Source organism: Diadema setosum, chromosome 9, assembly GCF_964275005.1.
Source record: "Diadema setosum chromosome 9, eeDiaSeto1, whole genome shotgun sequence".
NCBI lineage: Eukaryota > Metazoa > Echinodermata > Echinoidea > Diadematoida > Diadematidae > Diadema > Diadema setosum.
Window position 1 is genome coordinate 8,961,342 of NC_092693.1, and position 25,684 is coordinate 8,987,025.

Sequence of the window (25,684 nt, forward strand, 5' to 3'; positions counted from 1 at the left end):
ATACGGAAGTGACCCTTTGCTTCCAGCGCGTCTACCACGTCAACACAAGATGAGAGAGCGCCAACGATACGAGTTTCCATATAAAGCGATACCCAGTCCAGTCGCGAGTTGGTCGTAGGGTTATGATGTTATGTCGTACATTGTAAAACCTACTAAATTTTCACGTAGACCCTAGCTTGCACTTTGCTCGTGATCGTTGCATGCAGGACTGACGAGATTGCTCGCGTGGCAGAGTGTTTGACTCACTGTCAGAACCTACTGACATAGAAAAACTCTGTTTTTAGTCTCTTGTGGCTAGCTTCCGTGACCACCTCTCTGAGCTGAGGTGACGTGTGTTGTCAGTGGTGTAAGTATAGAAAATAAATTAAATTTACTTTGATTTTGTTCTATTCCAATCATACCAACTCAACTCACTGTTTTAATGTTACATTTTTTAACTGTTGTCTGTACTAAAAAGTTAGTGTCATTGTCAGTCTGTAAATTTACTGTACCACTAGTGTAGGCTGGTAGTGTAACATTCAGTGTTATAAAATCACTGTGTTAGCAGGGGCTGGACTGGTTAGTGGCTAAATATCCAATTCCAAGTGTTTATTTCCGCCTTGTCCAATTAAATTTGACACTATCAAAATGACAGAAATTTCAGCCACCTACTACAGGCAGCTGTAACATTAAACAATATTTAGCCTACCAACACTTTTACCTTCATTGTCATTGTAGAGTTGGCAAGTATGTACTCTAGGTCCTACTCCTAACGCCACGGTTATATTGGTCTAACGTTTAGATGCCAAGTTCAAAAAATTTTTATGAGTGAGATTTTCATGACTCGGCATCTCGGTGCGCGCGCATGTGCGTGAGCGAGGGAGGGAAGCGACTGAGTGAGGGGAGGGTGTGGGAATGGGGTGTCCACCCTCCAATGGTAGGGAGCTTTTTCAATTTTTAGCTCTTGAATGGTGCAAGCTGGCTGGTGCATACTGTATCTTGTATATGCCATATATTTCGCGAGTCTAAATTTTCGCGAATCCGGAATTCCCGACGATTTCGCGAGTGGTTAAATTCGTGATCGTGGAGTCCTGCACTGAACGGAGAAATGTACACACGTACGTCACATTCACATCGGGATCAGAGTCAATATTTTCACGTGTCTTTAATTTCGCGAAAATACAAACCTCGCAAAATATTCGGCGTACAGTACTTATTAGTGACTATTTTTTACTTATTTTGAAAGACAAAAGGGAATTATGCCTTCAATTGCAACTCTCACTTTAATCCTTTAAGCTGTGCTTCCAGTACGTGAGAAAAATGGGTGTCATGCGTGAGATCGTGAGACAGACCCTAAATGCTTGATTCTCACTCACAATGCGTGAGACTTGGTAGCTCTGGTCCTAGACCTAGGAAGCCAGCTGTTAGCTGTTGTCAATGGCTCAGACTCGATCATCATGCAGCTTGCTTGCAAGTGTCCCTGTGCTGTGGCATGAGCTGTGTTGTCAGTGTAACTGCATGCGACCAGCCCGAACGCGAAGCGCTCCACATAGAAACTCTTAATAACCGAGTACATAACATGGAGTGCCCCGGTTATCGTCTCTCAGTGCTGATGTAGAATCTAATTCTGATCTAGGAGTAGGAGGTCTAATTCTGAAACAAACAAGTAAAAGTGGAAAAAGATTCTCTGACGTTTACATAGAGGGCTCTAATGGGTGTCACTGACATTCAAGTAATTATTTTACATAATTAAGCAAATTAATTTAGTAGATCTATTTATAGCCCTAACAATTGAGTATATGAATATAAGAACGACCCAAGTCCATGGAAGACCATTTCGAGTAAACTAAAAAAAGCTTCATATCTGTTTTATTTGTCCAATATTCTATTTAACTGTGATGGGAAGGCAACATTAAAATTAGAACATATATCATTATGACAATTAAGATTTACATTAATTGTGGAGAGGCCATTTTGTGAGGTGGACTTGGGTCGTTCTTTGATTCATATACAGTTGAACCTCTCTTATCCGGCCTCCCTTTATCCGGATCTCTCTATTATACGGACGCAATCTCGCCGTGATTTTTTTTTTTTTTTTTTTTTTAATAATTACGGGAGGAAAGGGGGATTCCCAACTCCTCGAGAACTCCTACACAAACACACATGAATTACATATTACTTCCAACATTAGCATACACCTCTATTTTGGGGTCTGTTACTGAGTGTAACAATGAAAAGGTTGCAGTATACACATTACTACATGTGGTACTACAATGGGCTACATCAGTATACATGTGTATGTGTACATGTATAAAGCATTGAGTCTCCCGTATCCGGCCAAATCCCTTATCCGGATGAGCCCCGGTCCCGACTTGTCCGGATACGAGAGGTTCAACTGTACATGATATTCTGCTATAGAGATGAGAGAAGGATGAGAGAGGGCGCTATTATATGAATGTAAGAATGACCCAAGTCCTTCATTCTTACATTAATATAATATTTAACTCATTCATTTCAGGCACTTCCGGGGGTAATTAGGATTTATCACTTATACACAAGATGAGTCCATGCATAAGCTACAATTTCCCATGTCAAAATGAATTTAACCAAAAACTGGACTTGGGTCGTTCTTATATTCAGGTCTTCAATTAACACCAGGGTCCAATAGCGGTCTAACACACGTTAGGTTCTAATTGTAATTGAATTATTATTAATCAAGATCTACTGTGTTTCCGTCTATCATTCTTATGATGGTGTTCAGATCATTGACTGGACCTTTTGGAGATTAATTTTTCTGTGGACTAGCTGTTGTGGAAACAATTTCAATTTTTCCCTCTTCTTGATTACATGACTCAAAGACAGGAGGACAGCTTCTTCTTTCACGTGTCAGTAGGCAGATCAGCCCATCGTCTCACAATGCCAATTTCAGCGGAGGAATTGGTCAGATTGCTGGCCTTGCTGTCAGAGGAAGAGAGTATGAAGGTAGGCCTAAAGCCCAAAAGAAAAAAGTTCACTTAGATGAATTCAGCAGGACTTTGTCATAATTTACATTACCAAACAGAGATGAACTGAGTAAAAATGATGACCAAAACTACTAGTTTAAAAAGTATAGTTCTGGTAAACATTCATATGCTTCTAACCCATCTTGCATTGGATGTGACTACTCTATTCGATTCACAAAAAACTAGACACGCTGAATTAGACGTGCTAAATAGATTCTATACGGCGTATTACTACGTAGGGTGTCGAGTCACTAATTATATAAATTCAGGGAGAATTGTAAGCTACATTCAAGTTGCATAGATTCTATGAATTTGCTGTTTATCATATTACAATGTACTTGCCTTTGCTGTAAAGTGTATGTCCACTGACTTATGAAAAATGTAGGAATGGTCAGTGAACGTTCATATATTCTGCCCTCCTAATTAATTTGTAATTACTATGAATCAACTTCGGTGTATGTGATGTCTGCTGGTATTTGATCATAATCATAACCTGAGCACCACAATCTGTTAGGGCAATTATACCAACATGTGATATGCATAAATTGCAAGCTTGTCAGGACAGTAGTGATAATAGCAGCCATGGTTGGTTTTGCAGATGGTTGTAGAACCGTTGTAACTGTCTGAGTTAAGCTATTATGCAGATTATATGAACTATTTCCTGTGGTTATTTCCCTTAGAACCTGACCTCTAATGCTGGATTCATTTTAAATAATTCTGCAAGCCAAAAAACGGGCATGACCTAATTGAGTCTCTTGTTTATATCTGCTAAGAAATCAGAAAGAATTGACAGGTAGTGTTTTTGTTGCATCAAAGTACTATGGAAAGAGTTTATGTCACTATGTGTAATGATTCTGTATGACTGATTTTGAAGGGAATGGGGTTATATTTCACAATCATTAACCAAAAATATGATTTGTTCATATTTCTTAACAAAATTAGATTGGGGGGGGGGGGCTGCGAGGTGAAGACATAATTGCATTGTCTCCTAGTAGCTTATAATGAGATGACTACCAATAATTTGATACAAAGCATTTAACCTGTTGAGGACGTGCTGATTTTGCTACAACATGCATTTCCCATAGACACTTGCCCGAGTATACTCGGGACTCATCCTCAACGGGTTATGGTCCAATGTTGAGGAACCAACATCCATTGTGTTGACAGGGACTTACTCTATTTGTTCAAAGCAACATGAACTCAAAGGGACATTTAGAGGAGAAACATATCCTACTTCATACCCAACATAATTTTTAAAGAGTACCCAGTACTGAAGCAAGCAGATGAGTCCAAACTGCAGTAAACTTGGATGACATAAAGACAAGTGTACAAAAATTGAATGCAATATACTGATTTCCGTTTCATATATGCCTGAAAAAATTACCCATTCTTTGGACAGATACTTTTTTATGTATTGTTCCAACAATTTAGCAATTCTGACAAGTCTGTATTTAAACAAAAAGAAAATGACTAGAGAAAGACAAAATACCCAAGTTCAGATCATTATCTTCACCAATACAATGCTTTTTGTGAGGAACTGATGAAGAGCAACTTTTGAAGCTTTACAGTAAATCAGTCACATGCTGACGGTTTAGTTTCTAGTTCTTTGCAACTGAAAGAGAGAGAGAGAAGCATACATTATGTTTGATTCCAGGCTTTCATCTGAATGATTTTCTTCATCATAACTAGAGTGTTTCCTACCAAAGGATTTCTCAGACCATTGATCTGCATTCATGCCAGGGAACTCTTGATTTTACAGGTGACTGTCAAGGAAACACTTAAGGGCGGAGCCATGGCAGGAGCGGGTGCTGTGATTGGTGGAATGTGTGGGGGTCCTGTTGGCATAGCAGTTGGTAAGTTACTGGCCACACCCACTGATCAATAAGCATGTCGTGTACACAAAGGCCCATATTCACAAAGGTGGTTTAGATTTAGACCATGGTTTAAACTTGTACCATGATTTAAAATAAGCATGAAATGTAGGCCTACTTTTTACATGCGCGTATCAACACACGTTTGTTTACTGGACGTCTGTTAGTGTACGCAATCTGTCAGTCGTATTTATGTAGAAAAAAAATTTGCTAAACCATGGTCTAAGTCGAAACTGCCTTCATGAATTTGGGCCAAAAAGATTTTTTGAACAATAATGCTTAAATGACTTGTTGTCTTTGTCTTACTTTTCCTGTCATTTTTTTTTTTTTTTTTTTGAATGCCTCCACCACAAAGTGTCACCGGAGGCATTTAGTCAGGTAGCTTAATGTCAAATTTTGAGATTACCATTACACGTCAAATAAAAGAACCAAATTTGGAGATTACCCCTCAGGACCTACTCATTGATATTTGAGTAGGAGGCCTCTGTAAGATTTTTATTTTCATGGTATAAATGCTGAATTTCATTTTGCAGAAAATTTCGCGGGCATGAAACTTTCACAAATTCGAGAGGAGCTAATATTCGGGAAAGCAAAATGCGTGCGATTCTAAACAATGCATTAGATGCCAGTGGCAATTCACAGAATTTTCATGCTGCGAAAAAGACTGTCGGCTCCAATTCACAAAAATTTCATGTCGCAAAGATAGCACTGTATTTATGTATCTGAGGAAGTAAAGTAACAAAAAAGAGGTTTAGATTTGTTGTATTTTTTTTTTTTTCATTTTTCATGGAACTAGAAAACATGAACCCAATCTTGAATTCAGTGATCAACAAAGCATTTGAAACATAGAGGTGGTTGAAATAATTACTGGTACCGATTTATGAATACAAAATGCTGTTGAGGTGTCACAGTGTGTTGTACTATTGCCAGTTCAGAGTTGTGTACATTGTACATAAAACATAGACCTGATATTATAGGGGCTGCAGAATGTTTTCTGATGTTGGGGGGGGGGGGGGGGGGGGCTGCGAACTGTTGAGGGGGGGATGTTGAAGGGTCAGTGAGGTGTGTCCCCCCCCCCCCCCCGCAACATCAGAAAACATTCTGCAGCCCCTATAATATCAGGTCAGCGCCAGCGGCGCCAGCACCAGCGGTCAGCGCCAGCGGCCAGCGCCAACGGCCAGCGCATGCGCACACATCACATGCGCACAAATTTCAAATCCATCGACTGGATAAGATGTCTGTGTGCGCATGCGCTGGCCGTCAATTCAGTGTAGCTCTCCCAAGGTCCTCTCGACCGAGTCACATTCAGTCATCAATTCGAACAGAAAGGGACTATTGGCAGAACCAAACATTGCACGAACCCTGTTGTCAATACTTCAACTTCACTAGTAAGTCTTCAAATTGAAGAAATTTTTCGATTTTAAGTTGATATTTGTCCGCGATACTACCCTGCCATGATCCTGAATGCTACAGTCCGCAGCCCCATTACGCTATGCGTATGGGGCTGCTGGTCGCAGTTAGCTACCGGCCGCGGCGCAGCGCAGCGCGACTACGAAGATGGCTACTTTTGCAGCATCCGTTACCAGCTGTCATGGCACCAAAACTGTTTGGAGTTCAGTTGCCAGCATCTCACTGGAAGGTACTTTTTTTGAGCTGTTTGCAAAATTTAACAAAGATGAACGTTAAAAGTGTTTGTCAGTGAGTGTTTCTGCCTCGTCTACCGGGCCCTGGCAAAACGTAAATTTGAATGAATCCCATGGGAGTTTTTTTTTGCACCACATCCTGTACAAAGTTGAACTAGAACTTGAAGTATTGCCAGAAGGATGAGTGTATTACGAGATGCCCTGCCAAAGTTACAAAATTACATGGGTAAAAAGGGTATTAAAAAAAAAAAAAAAAAAAAAAATGACCTACCGACCCTCTTGGGTTTTGACAATTAAGGGCAAACAAACACTTTTTTTTTTGGCCTAAAAATCCTCAAATTCCCAAATGCATTTATCTGCACTATTAGACATAGCAAATCTAGTTCAAGGAAATTAAACATTCAACACATTTGTGACAAACCTGCCATTTCATTACTTTGCCAGTTATGTGGAACTGTCATTACACATTGTCAAGACATTGTATTAGGACGGACTGATTTTGCTACAACACGCATTTCCCATAGACACCTGCCCGAGTATACTCGGGACTCGTCCTCAACAGGTTAAGACCTATTAGGAGAACCATGCATTATGGCGGAGGTATACATACCAGTTGCCATAACACCATTTCTTGTTTTGGGGTTTTTTAAATTGTTTTTGTGGTCTTTTTATTTGCAAAGTACGTGTGCCTGGTGCAATGAGTACATTTCGTAGTCTCAATTACATGTTGGATTTTTAGACACCAAGTTTCCGCTTTGGTGAACAGTGAACTTCAGAAATTGTATGATTGTATCACCTTTTTCTGTTTTTGTTTTTTTGTTTTGTTTGTTTGTTTGTTTGTTTGTTTTTTGTTGTTGTTTTTGACAGTTGCTTTTCTGCTGTTTTGGATTTATAGATTGAAAATCAAAATGCCTGGCTTGATGATTTGGACAATGCATGTGTGTTAGATTATTTGTTTATTTTTCTCCCTTCACTGAGATACTGTACATGTATACTGTGTCCATGTTTCCAGTGATATTCCAGTGAGAATTCCTGTCTGGATGTTTCATGGTCCAATGGTTATTCAGTGCCCTACGTGTAGTTGTACCCTCTGGCTTTGTTCAGTTTCAGTGTTCAGCTCAAGTGCAGCAGTTTGTCTGGGACCATCTGTCTAAACAAGTGTATTCATGTTTGATGTGTCTTTCAACCCACCTTCCTCCCCCCCCCCCCCCCCAATCATGCCTTCCCTAGTCCATTCACACATGCATACATTTAATCCTGAACACTTTCTTGTTTGCATTTTTTTAGGGGGGGGGGGGGGAATGGGGGGATAGGAGAGGTTGCAGCCAAAACAAAAGATACATGTGTGCCAAATATTGTTCAAACATTGACTGGTTAACGTGCCTATTTGTTTGTTCACGTGTTTGTTTTCAAGTGAGTTTGCAGTGTGTGTGTGCGGGTGTGTGGATACACAGTTTCTAATCACTGACAGTAATTGCTGTTGCCGTCAGAGGCATTGCAATGATGCGCTGTGGTATCAAGACAGAACAAGCTTTCATCAAAATACATGAACAGTACATCTGTAAGGTCTGTAGTTAGACTACATAGAGATGCTTTCACAGGCTTTCATGTATGCTTGAACAAGGGCCTTAGTCTATGGTGGACAATAACAAACAACCATCCCAACAAGGTCCTGTTCTATTGTTTCTAGCAAGTCTTCATGTCACTCACAAGTGTACCCTATACAATGTACAAAAATCGTAGGTCATTATGAAGCAGCACACATTGTAGAAAACACACTCATAGAGCAATCTCTTCATTTTATTCCAAGATTTCTAGTAACACATACACTTCCACCTATCTGTTTGTGTTACTTGCATTTAAGGCATTTGTATGGTGTCAACATGCAGTAGATTACTATCTGGAGTAGATTCTCTCCATGTCACATTAAGGCAGCAAGGAACTCTCATCGTTCCAAGTTTCCTTTGCGTTTTCATTTTCCTGATGATGCACAGTTGCATCACTGAAATGACTTTTGTCATCCATTCGAATGAAAATGAGTAGAATGCACACACACAAGATAAGTAAGCCGATTGCGACAAAAGTGTACAAGCTGGATGTAATTGTATTACATGTCACTCATGAATATTTAATATAATGCATGTATAGATCTAATCACCTTTCCCCCGGGTTTTCCATGTGTCTCTTTACAGTGAATGTGAGCCAAGCTTTTAGTCACGGGGCAGTTGTAAATTAATTATATGGCCAATGAGATGCACTCAAGTTGGAAACAATAATGCAGTGCACTTATATAAGATATATTGTATTGTTGGAAAGTCACAACTACTGTTGTGAGGCCTATTTTGAAAGTAAGGAGACCAAGTGAAAGAAAATGTCAGGCTACACACTAGTATAAAGGTGGACTAAACATCGTACTGAATCTCTTAAAAAAAATACCCGGTATGATGAAAAGGACTGTGTCCAGATTATATTGATCCCCAAATTTCTTGTGAACGGACTTCAACTTGAACTGATAACTGGTACCATTCATACAATAATACATGGTTTCAACAGCTGAGAAAGCTTGGACCCCAAGGGACAACCCTGTTCTCTGAGCCATGAGTACAAATCTTACCACTTTAACAGAAATTACTAGAAATAAAATTTTCATTTAAAGAGGATCTAATTGATGTAGACCTTCAAATTCCTTTCTAGAACCTTAGTGTTTGTAGCTTACTGAGGTTTCAGTTCCGTGACATTTGCTCATGCCGTAATTGCTCCCATGAAATATCTACAATCTAAGCCAAATATAAATTCTACCCACAACCATAACCCTAACCCTAATCCTCACATCAAACTAAACCTAGAACCCCATCACAACCCTAACCCTAAGTCCTTGGGGTAACGAGACCAGAGCAATTGCTACAGGAGCAAGTGTTGTGTCACCAAGGGTTTCTGCATGTCAAGTATTTTGTTAGCTGATATCACTTTTGCTATTAACCCGTTGAGGACAGGTTGATTTTGCTACAACCCGCATTTCCCATAGACACTTGCCCGAGTATACTTCGGACTCGTCCTCAACGAGTTAATGAAGTCCAAATAGGCTTTGCATCAATAGAGTGCAGCAGTTAAGTTGTATTTCAGCAGCCTGTCATGGCAGATCGGTATTAAAATCTCAAACCAAAAAATTCTGTTGTGACTTATGTGTATTTTCTAGTCTGAGTTGGTATGAATTTAGAGGAATCATTCCAAACAACCAATGCATCTGCGGTGATATAGACCATATACTGTAAAATGAGGAATGTTCGCGTGCATTTTAATTTCGCATATTTCGCGAGAGCCAAGATTCGCGAAATTAAAATGCATGCGAAAGTTCTTGTTTACACCATATGCATTGAATGTTAGAGGCAACTCGCAAAAAATTTCATGCTGCGAAAATGGCCGTCGGCTCCAATTTGTGAAAATTTCATGCCGCGAAAATGTTGTGTTTTGCAGTAGACCCGTATGGAGAACATTGGACACCATCAATCGCCATCATCCTGCCTGATGTGATAAATCATCTTGTCTGTCTTTTGTCATCTGTTCCCACCTCATTGTTATGCAAGTGTAACTTCTTGAAAGCAGCTTCTTGTTTTGCTTGCCAAGTGTATGTGCAGCACCATGATTACGACTGGAGACAGCAATGTGCAACCTAAGAACTGTGACATTCACACTGACAAGGCACAAAGACGTTCCAGTACTGATAGTTGATCCATAGTACTTTGCAAAGTTCCTGGCTGTTATGTTTGTGGTTTTATTTTGTTTATTTTTTGTTTTGATACAGCATGGACATCTTTTACAGAGAAGATGGAGTATTGCCCCTGCCTGAAGAGATTGAGACAAACCATGCATTAATCTGTATTATTTGCATGAGTGTCTTTTGCCCGTTGTAGTAACATGTTGCCTTCAATCATTGTAAATGAATGCTGCCCCCACCCCCACCTCCTTGCATTTGTGTTACAGCATGAAATCATGATCATATGGTCTCGGGTTTAGCCAGATTAGTTGGCTGTTGATGGATATTGCTTCAAACTCTTGCATGCCCTTCTCTTGATGTGTCATAATTTTTTTTTATTTTCATGTGTTATTTCTTCTGTTGTACTAATTTCTTTATCGTGAGTCACTGCACTAGTTTAAATTGCCATTAGGGAAGTACAAGAAGAGCTTGACATTTAAACTGGATGTCGATTGGTGTATCCTGAATATTTACAGCTCGGTTATCCTTGTAGTACCTGTTAGGACACATGAGGTCTGATATTTGACGCTGTCATGCCTATTTTGCATTTTTTGTTTTGACTGCTGACCAGTAGTCTTGTCATTGAAACACACTTCCAGTTTTTACTGCTGAAGCAAAGTTAACAATGTGAATTGAGACAAAACAAAGTTTTCCTTACATTCACTAGAGACATGGATAACTACCAATGATTTGAGTAGGATTTCTCTGTTCAATCATTTTAATTTTCATTCAGATTTAGAGCCTTGAATGGAACTACTTTTTCTATATTAGAGGTTCAAATAAACAAAATAAAATTAACTTAATGATGAATTGTAAATGCAGTGACCCACAAACAAAAGCAGACCTGTTTGAATATCAACATTTCCAATTGGGATGAAAGCCTGTTGGTCATCAAACTAAATACAATGTTCCTTGTTGACATTGCTTGTGATTATGCACTCGACATCTCTGTGCACACACTTTGCTGTGAAATTCTTGTGCAACGAATGACTTATTACTACTTGCATGTCGCATTGTGTTTGAATTGCATGCATCCTCCATCTCAGAATAACCCCCTCCCCCGTTGCACTGTCTGTCTCACTAATCCCTTCAAAAACCTGTGTGTCCCTCTCTCTCAGGTGGTGCGGTAGGGGGCGCTGTTGGGGCGTGGATGACCCAGGGCAAATTCAGATCCGTGCCCGAGATCCTGCTGACGATGAACCACGAGCAGCGGGAGGCCCTCCAGAACTACTTCCGCTCGGTTTTCTCGGATGTGGAAGCGGGGGACTTTGACAAGCTGAGCAGGCTTGTGGCGGAGAACTCGTCCGTCAGGCAGATGGCGCTCAATGGTCTGCGCGGATTCATCAATGAGCAGTTGAAAATGCAGGTCGTGGATTGAGCTGAACTCCCGCGAATCCTGTCTTTCTTAAGACTAACTGACCGGATAAAATCACTGATTATTCATTGACACGTCAGAAAATACTGATCATGACAATGGTGACACATATCTTTGCATCATCACATCCTACTGGCACAGTGCAAGCCAATGTCGAGACAGCATACCGGCTTTGCACTTATTTACAAAGGCTGAATCAACTCTTCATGGTAACATTCGATGTGTACTCAAGGGCAGGAGCAGCTGCAATATCTTGGTCTGCGGTCATCTGATTGTACTTTCCAGTTTTTCCGTCTCCTCTGCCGTTGCTCTTCTGTGGCCAAAGGCATTCTTGCACTCTCTTCTTCTGCAGCCACTCTTGTGACAGTCAATAACCACTAAAGTTTTGAATGGATGCAGATGGCACATGGTTCTGCATTACCCAGTGTGTCTGAGTTCACACACCTTGATGTGGTTCATATCTTTTTGATATTGGTCATCTGCAAAGATTTTTATTTTTATCATTTTTTTTTAATTCAAGAGATGTCATTCTTCTCCCCCAACACATTCCCCAAACAGGCACACACACACATTCTTAAAAGAGGTTGCGTTCTCGTGACTGACAGCCCAACAGAGATAAGTAACAATGACATCTCTGTCTTGTCCGACCCCGCTTTTCTCTAAAATCCTCTAGGGGGCGCCCTGGGTGGTGCATACGCGAGGTGGAAGTATAGGGGAAAGCACGACATGGTGGCAGACCTCCTCCGCAATCTGGACGAGAAGCAGCGCGACGAGCTGCGGGAACAGTTTGCCGACATCATCGCGGACTACCCCGAGGACGACAGCATGACGATGACGCGGAGGTTGGGCGAGGACGGCGAGCTCAGGGAGCGGATGAGGCTAAAGCTGAAGTCCTTCGTCACGGACACGCTCAAGAGGCAGCTCATAGAGGAGTATAAGCAGAGGGGAAAGGCTGACTAGTGGTTGGAAAGTAGAGATAGAGGGTAGGGCTCTAGAACCAACGTACAGATTTTTATGTCATGTGTCTTTTTCTTATAGTAACAGTCATCAATCAAATACTGACAGACATTTTTCTGTTGGTATTTGTTAGCCATTTTGATAATGATTTTTTACACATCACAGGGGGAACAGTGAAGTCTCATATGTGGCTAGGCACTAAAAAAAAAACAAACATCCACTATTAAGTCAGCAATTTGAAATATTTTGTGTTCCTCGCATGGTTCTGAAGGTAAATGCTCTAAAATGAGTGACAACTTGGGTAGTAGAACAGAACCCGTCAAAGCATTATTTGGAAGTTTCGACTCCTGTTGAAGCTGTTGATGTGGAAGAGGGAGAAAGGCTGTCTTAATGTTTTTGACAAGTCAAGGGTACAGCCTGAATCAGTTATCTACAGGTTATTTAGTGCACTGGAAGAAAGGATGGGATCAAAACTTGTATAACAATTATTATCAAAGGTTGGTTAGATTAATCTGAAATGTGAAATGTTATGTCTAAACATCCTGTTCTTTCCTTCTGCCAGAGAGAGGTCTATCCCTTGAGTCAGGCAAACTTACTTACTATAAGGCGTCTAATACCTTGAATTTAAGGCAAGCATGTTCACCATGTTGGCCATTTTCTACGCACATCCCTCTCGCGAAAGCAAGACCAGATGGCATTTTCAAGTAAGGGTAGAAGCCATTCTACGCAAAGAATTAGGTCACAACATACCCGAGGAGCAGATACTCATCGTCATCATTAGACTTATAGAAGAGAACTGTCATTATATGAAGTATGAAACTGCATCACCGAGCCATAGGGAATTGTGCTCCAAAGATGCAGTGTTTTCACAGGGTCAAAAACATATTAGGTTAAAGAATTTCTACCTACCTTTTATTTTAAGTGGGGAAGGAAAGATCAAGGCATACAAGCTCCAAAAATATGCCCTTGGCAAAACATAAAAGTCTATTATACTTCAACTATCACTTCTTCTGTTTTTGGTCAGTAATTGGCTAAAAATTGAAATTTTGTCATATCTTGTGCTATGTTTTTTCCCCCAATTCTGCGTTTGCTCACTAATTGCCATATTTCAATCAACTCAGCTTGATTTATCGGATAAGGAAAGGAAACTAGAACTGCCAGCATTCTTGTTATTTGTTATTACAAAAATTACTTGTTTTCAAAAACTATAAGTTTAAATGTAGTATTAGCATGTAATGTACTTTTTTTGTTTTTTTTTTTGTAATGGGTCTCGTGTGTTATGTTTTTTCCCCACTTCTCCGTTTGCTCACTAATTGCCATATTTCAATCAACTCGGCTTGATTTATCTGATAAGGAAAGGAAACTAGAACTGCCAGCATTCTTGTTATTTGTTATTACAAAAATTACTTGTTTTCAAAAACTATAAGTTTAAATGTAGTATTAGCATATAATGTACAATTTTATTTTTTTTTTATTTTTTTTTTTTTTTTAATGGGTCTCATCAGAATTGTTCACATCATTGGACTTCAATTTACAGAAAAATTCCATACAGCAAGGTTTCATCATGTATAACATATTTTAGGAATATAGTTGGATGATTACACTCGTGACTCAGAGGAAGAGTAGTAATACAGGCCAACCCTGTTATAACAAACAACGATATGATAAGATTTAGGTAGAACAAAAGGATTTGTCCTTTTAAATGCCATTATTTTCCTCATTTACATTGTCCATTTTAATGAGATTTCATTATCACAAGAAAATTCTTGCAGCCCCCACTATGTCACTATAAAAGGCTTTGCCTGTACATCAAACTGCCAAACACTGCCTGTGACGAAATGATGTTCAGTCTAAAGTTTTCTGTTAGTCCCATTCATACTTTTTCATAAATTATGTTTATATTTTTATGGTTGTATTTATTCACTTCTTATTCACATGCTTCACATGGCAATTTTGTGGCATTATTAATTTCTGTGCTCACATTTTTGTTTGTTTGGATAATGCACTCCTTGCTTTTTATGTCATACCAACTGTAAATGCATAAATCAAATGCCATCACAAGAAGACACTAAGGTTGGAATATAGCAATATTTCCATCACAATTTTTAAGTAGATTGTGGCCCATACCCTGGTAAATTTAATGTACCAACATTACTAAAATGAGAAATGTGATCATTTAATCACCACTCGAGGGAAAAATGCAGGTGTTAAAAAAACTATAGGTGCTTGGATATCGAATGGCAGAAGCTTCTTTCTGTCACGCAAGGGTAAAAGACAACTCTGACATCTTTTTAATAAGAATGTCTTTCAATACTTATGCTACAAGCAGTTTAAAGTGTATGCAGATAATGACATACAATGACATGTGTTTACATCCATTCAAGAACTGTTAAATGTGTGCTGTGTTAGTATCCATGTTCAAACACATCTTAATGTAAGGGGGGGGGCAGTAGGACCAAATGGTCCTTGGGCTATGGGATTTATGGATTTAACTTGCTGATCTCTAACCAACCAGTGTCATGTAACAAAAGACTCGACTTTAATTCTCGCTACATTCGGTGGAGAGAATGTTCAATGTGAAAAAAGCGAGATGTCATTTCTTTGCCACTTTCTTAGAAATCTTGCTTTCAGTTTTTTTTTTTTTCTCCATTATATGAGTGATTGAAGTCTTTATCAGGTGTATCAATGCATGTCCATTACCCATTATCTGAGGTCCTAATTTTTGTTTGAAAAGATGTGAAGCTAAGTACAATGTTTTCTTAAATGTTTAAAGACATGTGTCATCAAAAACTTATAACAAAGTGAATTGCGTTGGTCAGGTAGAACATGAGTGTGATTACCTTGCAGCGTTATTGCTCTAGGACCAATCTCCACGGTCACAAATAGCCAAATTCTTTGTCCATGTACACTTGGCCTTTCACATATTCATGACTTCAGGATATCTCATGCATGTTTTGTTTTGTTTTTACTGCTCAAAACTTGACGTGTAGAACACTTGGAATGTAATGCATACAGACCCCCAGGGCCATATATATATATATATATATATATATACTGTATATATATATATATATATTATATATATATATATATATATATATATATATATATATATATATATATATATATATATATATATACATATATATACATGTACAAGAGTTATGAATGTGAATACAATGTATTTCTCTCTCCCCACTCTTTGGTAGATATTTAGTAGTTTGTGCCATGTTTACATATATAGGTTTCAGGTTTCTTTTCTGTTTCTCTCTTATTTTACTTTGCCTCTCTTAACAGTACAAGAGGATTTCAATGTCTCTGTGACATTTTATTAATTGCTTGCCAGTATTTAACCTGTGTGTGTCATGTGTGTATGTGTGTGTGCTTAGGAGGTGTATTGCTAAAAACTGGAACAAGAACATGAGTAGAAACAGATCTAAGAAAAAACAGAAAACTAGTGGAATGATTATAAGAGTGTAAACACCAATCCTTTGAAACCAATACAGAGCATAGTTTGTTTTTATGAGTCTTAAGCGATTAATTGAAAAATAAGAATTAGAATTGTTTGTCAGCATTTCATTGTTATTGTACCACATGGCAGCATCAGGCTCAAGCATTGTTGGTAAGGGTTTGCTTTTACTGTAGCTGTTTTGAGATGGTCTTGATTATGTATCGTTTGTCAAGGCAGTATCGATGCACACTTACTTTATTTGGCTGATGCTCCAAGAACCGAATACAAGAACAAAAGGGTTTTTTGTATCTATTGCCATTTGTAGATAGGTATATTTTATCTGCTGAAAACTTCGTGACAGACATAACAAAAATGTTTGTCTGTTAAAGACTGTGAAGAAATAATGCAATTTAGTTTTGAGGCTACTATATACATGTGTATGTAGAACACAGTTCTAGAATACATTTAGGTAAAAAGAATTAGAGAAATAGAGTGGTCTTCGAAATGTATCATAGTAAGGAAAAGATAGTGAAATTTGACAATATTTCATGACATGTGCACCACTTTGAGTACTGTAAGAAGTAGAACGTAATTAATGCTTAATCATCTCCAAAGATGGCTTGTCTAATATTTAACAAACCATTTCCATTGGGTAGATAATGATTTTCAAACATTTGCCCAAGGATATTCCTCTTTGTTTTCCATATGCTTCTATGAAATGTGAAACAAGTTCCTTTCATATTCCACTTTTTTTCCTTAGACCACCACAAGTGCCTGTATTAAGATTGAATAGATATATGAAAATACCTGCTTTTATTTTGTATGAAGAGGAGGACATTTTTGGCATACTTAGAAATTACTCACATGATTTTGATGAAGACAATACATGGTAATCAAATAATGGAAACTGCTAGCTAGGTTTCTTCTGAAGGTTATTGGTAAGTTGCTCTAGAACTGCAATAATAGTATTTCTTGTTAAATGTCAAAGGGGAAACAGCTCATTATGAATTTACTGTCATTGAAACAAACTTGTGCATTTCAGACACATTGTTTGTTACATGATTTTTATTTTTTTTTTTCAGTGCTTTTGTTTGTTACATGATTTTTAATTTTTTTTCAGTACTTGTTTTCATTTGACCTGGTATAACGATGACAGATTGTAGTTGTGAAATCACATTCTTGGTGAATGTGATAATGCACATTATCAGAACGAAAAGAAGATAACTTTTATGGTTCAATTTTGTTCGTGAAACTGTCAATATTGATGCCTTGTTTGTGGAGATATTTGTGTAACACAAATTTCATCATGCATTTGAATTTTAAATGGCAGTTGTGACACGATACGATTCTGGATGATTAGTGAAGTCTCTTGAACAGGATATTCCAACGATGTAAGCAACTGACATGATTTGAGCTAGTATAGTTATGTTGTGTAGTGCCATTCGCATATATCAAATGTGGGAATTATCTTATTTGGACTGATAATGACTGACTTAAAGTAATAATTGTCTATAAGCAGAAAAGCCTTGTATCAAATAAGCTGTCTTAGTTGATTAGTTGCACACTCAGTGTCTGCTAAGAGGTTCCATGTCATTGCTCTTGCGACAATTGCTCCCATGAAATATATGAATACAAAGCCAAACATTGATTCTACCCTCAAACATAACCCTAACCCTAATCCTCCCATCAAACCAAGCCTAAAACCCTATCACAACCCTTATCCTAACCATAAGTCCTTAGAGAAAATGAGACTGAAGCAATTGTCGCAGGAGAAAATGTCATGCCACCCTGTTAGATACACAGAATCTATTGTGTTGGGTTAGATATGTGCTCCATGTATTTTGTTTCTCTAGTTAATGGAAGAGGAGCCTAAAATAACAAAGCATTGTACAAAAAGGAAGGACAACTCCAGTGGTGTTATGATAATTTGTATTGTATCTTCATTGTCAAGTACAAGATAATGTAGTGTAAAGTACCATCAGAACTGGAACATGATGCATCTATTCAAGATTGTTAGAGATGTATAGTGTACATGTATAGTGTACATGCACATGATAATTATGATGACAATTCACAGCATTTGTATGGTGTTGTATGCATGTATCTGTTTTTAAAAAAAAAGACAATTTGAAGGCACAGACTCCAAGTTAGTAATTGAATGTCTGCTGAAAAATGTGAGCTTTGAGTGAAGCTCTGAAGTGCTTCATAGTGTCAATTTCATAGAGAAATGACGAGAGGGAGTTCCGTAGGTGAGGAGCAATAGAGGAAAATGCCCTGTTTCTGTATCCCTCAACACATCAGGGCCCCGTTTTATCAAAAGATATAATCAATTATAAATTTCCTCGTCACACAGGCTGCCATAGACGAATACAATAGAAATCAACTATTGTAATCAATTTTAACTCTTCATAAGACGGGGCCCTGGAGAGTAAGATCACATGAACAAACATAGACATTTCTCTCTCTTTCTCTCACACTATTCTACTGTGGACCCTTGTCATAAGGAAAACCACATTTATCAAACCAAATCTCATCCTGAGAAAAGTAAATCTTTAGGTCCGGAATTTGCAAATTTGTTTATTTCATTGGGTTGTTGCCCTCATCTCACGAAATATCCGTTTATAAAGCAACGAATTCCCCATCGTAGTGAATTTATTACAACAAAAAGGTGACTGTAGCATATTGACTTTGGTCTCTGTTGAAAGATAGCTCCGAAATACGTCTCTGAGATTGATTTCCTTACTCTAGAATCATCTAGTTATCCTTGTAGGTCTAATACTATATTTTTGAACTTCATGTACTCTACATGTAAGATGATTGTTGATTGTTTTTCCTGCCATATGTCGTGTTGTACGCTGATATGAATCAAAAATAAATATTCCACATTTTCTAAGATGCCAGTTTATACTTGTCTTATACATTGTACTGACCTTAATTATTTGTTTGTTCTGGAATTGTTTCTGACTAGGATATAATGAATGGGGAACCACTGATACAATATTCAAGGCATAATTATATGTACATACAATACACCCATGCACACACACACACACACACACACACACATATATATATACACACCCATATGTGTATATATTTATACACATATATACATTATATGTATGTATATATATGTATGTATATATATATATATATATATATATATATATATATATATATATATATATATATAATGGTATTATTATCCGCGTGTTGGAATAAGAGCATGAAGACGATGAAGACAAACAAGTTGACATAATGCATTAGAATCCAACTTCATTTATTTGTAAACCAAATTTTCGACCCTTGCACGGATCTTCCTCAGGGTAACAGTGATATTTGTATTTGAAGCTCGGCACAGAAAAATAATAATAATAACAAAGAAACGCGCCTGGTTGTCAGCTTAGAGTTTGAGCTAGGTTAGCAACCAACACGCACGGTTGTTAGCTTAAAATTTGCGCTATCTTCATGAGTGCAAAATCCTTAAACTCAATTATGACGTAACAATGCATCATAAAATGCATAAGAAGTAAGACATAGACATTTTCAAATCAAACTGATCGTTTACCAGCCGCGCAAAATACATACCAACACGCACGGTTGTTAGCTCATAATTTGCGCTATCTTCATAAGTGCAAAATCCTTAAACTCAATTGTGACGTAACAATGTATCATAAAATGCATAAGAAGTAAGACATAGACATTTTCAAATCAAACTGATCGTTTACCAGCCGCGCAAAATACATACCAACACGCACGGTTGTTAGCTCAAAATTTGCGCTTTCTTCATGAGTGCAAAATCTTTAAATTCAATTATGACGTAACAATGTATCATAAAATGCATAAGAAGTATAGTAAGACATAGACATTTTCAAATCAAACTGATCGTTTACCAGCCGCGCAAAACATATAGCAACCCGAAGAGAGCATAACGATTAAAATATGCAGATAAAACATTCTAAAGGCATGTTTGAGTAATAGCCGGTAAACTTTATCGAATTGGGCCTAAATTGAGGCGCAGAGACAAAGAGATATACTACTTATAGAAACTATATTTGCCTAGCCATGACAGGTCTCTGTTCAGCCCAGTCTGAAAACTCTTGCTACGAATTATAGCGCGCAGTTCAGCCAATTTTCTCTCATCCGCGGATTTATACCCGCCTCCGAAGAGGCAGATCTTAAGATCACTGAAGGAATGGTCGGTTTGGCTGAAATGCTCGGCTACTGGGAAACCGGTTCGGCGTTGCCTGATTGTACATCTGTGGTTATTGAATCGCATTCTGAAACTTGTACTTGTTTCACCAATATAGGCTACTCCAGGGCATTTGTTACAAAGAAAACAATACAAAACGTTACTTGAATCACAGTTGTGAGCAGGAGGATAGATGGTATAATCAGATGAGAGCTATAAACGGACAAACCAATCTACATCCAAGCCCCGATGGACGCCACCTGGAGGGAGGAATCCCTTTATCGACAGGTACACGTCTAGTGTGGAACATCATCTCGACAACTTCTTGCGTGACTTCGACGACCACCACACTGTCCAACCGGATCCCAGCCAACGCCAAGCTATAAAGAGTCTGCAGAACAACGTCGACATCATAATCAAACCGGCAGATAAAGGAGGTGCCGTTGTTATCCAGGACAAGAAGGACTACATCACCGAGGCTACCCGACAACTATCCGATGAGGACTACTACACACAACTTGATTCGGATCCTACAACGGACTACGTCAAACAAGCACTGGACTGTGTAGATAATCTGAGTAGTGTAAGTGATAGCCATAGCCTTGTGCCAGCAGTACCCAAGGTAAGTGAATTTTACATGCTTCCTAAAATTCACAAACTTCCTAAATTGGTAGCTAGTGTGACTGACTGTAATGAGAATGATGCGCAAGAAGTGGTATCAAAAGCAAAGCACCACATTATTCCTCCTGGCAGACCCATTATTTCAAGTGTAAAATGCCTTACGGAGTGTATGTCAGAGTATGTCGACAAAAAACTTCAGACATGCTTACCTAATATCAGAAGTTATGTTAAAGACACCACAGACTTCTTGAACAAGATAAACTCTACCAAAATTACGAAGGGATGCACTCTTGTGACTGGATGTGAAAAGCTTATATACCAACATACCTCATGAGGAAGGTGTTCAGGCTTTGCAATCCTTCTTGCGTCGTCATTCGGAATATTCTCATGCTGAAATTGACGACTTAGCGACATTGGCAGATTTCATCCTCAAACACAACTATTTCAAGTTTGATGGTGAATATTTTCTTCAAAGCAAAGGTACTGCAATGGGTACAAAAATGGCTCCCGCTTACGCAAACATCTTCATGGCCGAGTTGGAGGAGGACTTTCTCTCAAAATCCCATCTTCAACCCAGTTTGTACCTCCGGTACATAGATGATATTTTCATGATATGGCCACATGATACCAATGACCTCAAATCCTTCCATGAAAGGTTTGATTCACACGATGGTAACATCAAATTCACCATGGAAAGTTCACAAGAGAAAGTCCACTTCCTTGACGTCACGGTCACTCTTTCCCCAAATGGGCAGAAACTCCAAACATCGGTGTACACTAAGCCGACTGACTCCTTCACCTATCTTAATTATAACTCATTCCATCCTACGCACATCAAGGAGTCAATAGTGTACAGCCAACTATTGAGGTACAAAAGAATAACATCCGACCCTCATACCTACGAATCGGATGCACTGCAACTAGGCAGGCATTTCATTGAGCGCGGTTATCCGATCAACTTGATCAAGAAATCCATGGAAAGGGTGAGCCGAAAAAGTAGAGAGGCTCTTCTCGTACAAAAAGGAAAAAACAAAGGGGAAGAAGCAGTCCCCTTTGTCTCCACGTATCACCCGAAAGGTCGCCAACTTGCCCTTACAATCAAGAAAGAGTGGCCCACAATCACGGTCGATGAAAAACTTGCTAAAATCATGCCTAGGGCCCCCCTACATGCACAGAGGCAGCCGCCCAGTCTGAAAAGATTACTGGTGAGGAATCAGCTACCCGGCCCACCTCAACCTAGAGGTAACAAACAATGTGGCAAAACGCGCTGTCAGATATGCGCTCACATAATAACGGATAACTCCGTACAGCTCTCATCTGATTATACCATCTATCCTCCTGCTCACAACTGTGATTCAAGTAACGTTTTGTATTGTTTTCTTTGTAACAAATGCCCTGGAGTAGCCTATATTGGTGAAACAAGTACAAGTTTCAGAATGCGATTCAATAACCACAGATGTACAATCAGGCAACGCCGAACCGGTTTCCCAGTAGCCGAGCATTTCAGCCAAACCGACCATTCCTTCAGTGATCTTAAGATCTGCCTCTTCGGAGGCGGGTATAAATCCGCGGATGAGAGAAAATTGGCTGAACTGCGCGCTATAATTCGTAGCAAGAGTTTTCAGACTGGGCTGAACAGAGACCTGTCATGGCTAGGCAAATATAGTTTCTATAAGTAGTATATCTCTTTGTCTCTGCGCCTCAATTTAGGCCCAATTCGATAAAGTTTACCGGCTATTACTCAAACATGCCTTTAGAATGTTTTATCTGCATATTTTAATCGTTATGCTCTCTTCGGGTTGCTATATGTTTTGCGCGGCTGGTAAACGATCAGTTTGATTTGAAAATGTCTATGTCTTACTATACTTCTTATGCATTTTATGATACATTGTTACGTCATAATTGAATTTAAAGATTTTGCACTCATGAAGAAAGCGCAAATTTTGAGCTAACAACCGTGCGTGTTGGTATGTATTTTGCGCGGCTGGTAAACGATCAGTTTGATTTGAAAATGTCTATGTCTTACTATACTTCTTATGCATTTTATGATACATTGTTACGTCATAATTGAATTTAAAGATTTTGCACTCATGAAGAAAGCGCAAATTTTGAGCTAACAACCGTGCGTGTTGGTATGTATTTTGCGCGGCTGGTAAACGATCAGTTTGATTTTAAAATGTCTATGTCTTACTTCTTATGCATTTTATGATACATTGTTACGTCATAATTGAGTTTAAGGATTTTGCACTCATGATCGAAGATAGCGCAAATTTTGAGCTAACAACCGTGCGTGTTGGTATGTATTTTGCGCGGCTGGTAAACGATCAGTTTGATTTGAAAATGTCTATGTCTTACTATACTTCTTATGCATTTTATGATACATTGTTACGTCACAATTGAGTTTAAGGATTTTGCACTTATGAAGATAGCGCAAATTATGAGCTAACAACCGTGCGTGTTGGTATGTATTTTGCGCGGCTGGTAAACGATCAGTTTGATTTGAAAATGTCTATGTCTTACTTCTTATGCATTTTATGATGCATTGTTACGTCATAATTGAGTTTAAGGATTTTGCACTCATGAAGATAGCGCAAATTTTAAGCTAACAACCGTGCGTGTTGGTTGCTAACCTAGCTCAAACTCTAAGCTGACAACCAGGCGCGTTTCTTTGTTATTATTATTATTTTTCTGTGCTGAGCTTCAAATACAAATATCACTGTTACCCTGAGGAAGATCCGTGCAAGGGTCGAAAATTTGGTTTACAAATAAATGAAGTTGGATTCTAATGCATTATGTCAACTTGTTTGTCTTCATCGTCTTTATATATATATATATATATATATATATATATATATATATATATATATACAAAATGTTCATCTTGAAATTTCCCCCATGCTGGACTTCGAATGTTATACAAAGAAGGAGTCTCGAATACTGTATGCCATTTGTAGATCCAACAAGAAGGTTTTTATTCACACACAAAAAACCTTGTGAATGAAAACCTTGTTAGATCTACAAATGGCGTATTTGAGATTCCTTCTTTATATATATATATATATATATATATATATATATATATATATATATAATATATATATGTATATTATATATATACACATGTATATACATGTACTAGTATATACATGCATATACATGTATATGCATAGACAAGCGCGCCGGAACACTGCTGGTTTTGGGGGGGGGGGGCAAAATCTCAACGGGGGCACATTAATATGTGACGATGTGAGATCCTCGTCGCAGGAGCGAAGCGAGCGGGGGGGGGGGGGGGGTGGAAAGGGGGATCCCCCATAATAATGTGATGGTGTGAGATCCTCGGCGAGGAAGCGAAGCGACCGAACGGGGGGAGGGGGGATATCCCCTCCCACGGTAAGGACTTTAAAAAAAAAAAAAAAAACAGAGTATAAAAGTCGCGTTTATAGAGAATTTAAAGCAAATTTCTAGGGAATTATCATATTGAAAAAAATCAGTTGGAAGGACTATGATCATAACATACGGGAGTACATTAATAAAGTGATGGTGCGAGATCCTCGGCGAGGGAGCGAAGCGACCGAGCGGGGGAAGGGTGTGGGAGGGAGAACACCCCCTCCCACGGTAGGGACTTTTTGTAAAAACAGAGTATAAAAGTCGCGTTTATAGAACATTTAAAAGCAAATTTCTAGGTAATTAACATATTGAAAAAAAAAAATCATTTGGAAAGACTATTATGATCTTAACATACGGGGGTATATCATGTGATGGTGTGAGATCCTCGTCGAGGGAGCGAAGCGACCGAGCGGGGGAGGGTGTGGGAGGGGGCTACCCCCTCCCACGGTAGGGACTTTTTGTAAAAACAGAGTATAAAAGTCGCTTTTATAGAGCATTTTAGATTAGATTTCTGAGGAAATAAACACAGTAAAAGAAATCACGGCGAAGGACTATGATAATAAGTTATGAAGACTTTTCATTTTACTATAAGTACGGGCAGAACGAGCGAGCCACTTTCACTTTGCAATTTATCTGAAATGTACTCATTGAAAGCTTAAACATGATCGCATCGTTCGAACAATAAAAAATTTTCTTATACTGCTAGAAAGCAAAGAAGAAAATGAAAAATGTAAGGTTTACTAAAGGTATGTTTCAGCGGGCACACTCGAGGACACGGGGCTACCATCTATACATACTAAATTTACTCATAAGTTATTATTAGTGTATAGATACAATAATGTACGTTGTTAGTGTATTATAATTTTCGCCCCGTTAGAGGCGAAAAATTTTGCATTTTCAGTTATGAAATTACAACATTTACACAAGAAATATGCCTTTATTGTTCATTTGGGTCTTTAAATCAGTGATTGATTATTTGTTACAGGGGGCACTTTGGGGGGGGGGGCAAAAACTCGTTTTGCCCCCCCCCCCCCCCAACATTTTGTTTGGGGGGGCAAGTGCCACCCCTGCCCCCCCGCTTCCGGCGCCCTTGTGCATAGATATGTGTGTGTATATAAATTAAATATAGTATATTTTGTAACACACAATGAGGTTCTTTCACTTGTAGCTAATGGTTTCACAGAAATGCCCTGCACTTCTCATTCAACCAATGAAGGCACAATAGCCTGGTTGTAATCTACGTCCACAGTAAAAAAAATAAATAAATAAATAAATAAAATAAACTAAAACAAACAAAAACAAAATTAAAATGCTTTTGTGAAATGCAAGACATGGTGATGGGCATAAGAAATTAAAAAAATAATAACTTGGTGTCAGTATTTTGGAAAAACCTCCAAAACAGACACATCAGAGATTTGTATGTGTACAATTTAAACTCTCGCCTTTTTGATA

General features: G+C 38.5%; 1 protein-coding gene across 2 annotated transcripts; it reads left to right on the forward strand.

Annotated features, from left to right (window-relative positions):
• Window positions 1-94: 94 nt before the first annotated feature.
• On the forward strand, window positions 95-13,847 carry LOC140232630 (protein C19orf12 homolog). Of its 2 annotated transcripts, none has more exons than XM_072312730.1 (4): window positions 95-346; window positions 2,838-2,961; window positions 4,741-4,834; window positions 12,298-13,847. In XM_072312730.1, the coding sequence occupies exons 2-4, from the start codon at window positions 2,896-2,898 to the stop codon at window positions 12,582-12,584; spliced, it is 447 nt and encodes a 148-aa protein (XP_072168831.1). In that variant the 5' UTR covers window positions 95-346; window positions 2,838-2,895; the 3' UTR covers window positions 12,585-13,847. The 2 variants fall into 2 exon arrangements, with proteins under 2 accessions (XP_072168831.1, XP_072168832.1); XM_072312731.1 differs by having other exon boundaries at window positions 11,368-12,432.
• The last annotated feature ends 11,837 nt before the right edge of the window (window positions 13,848-25,684 follow it).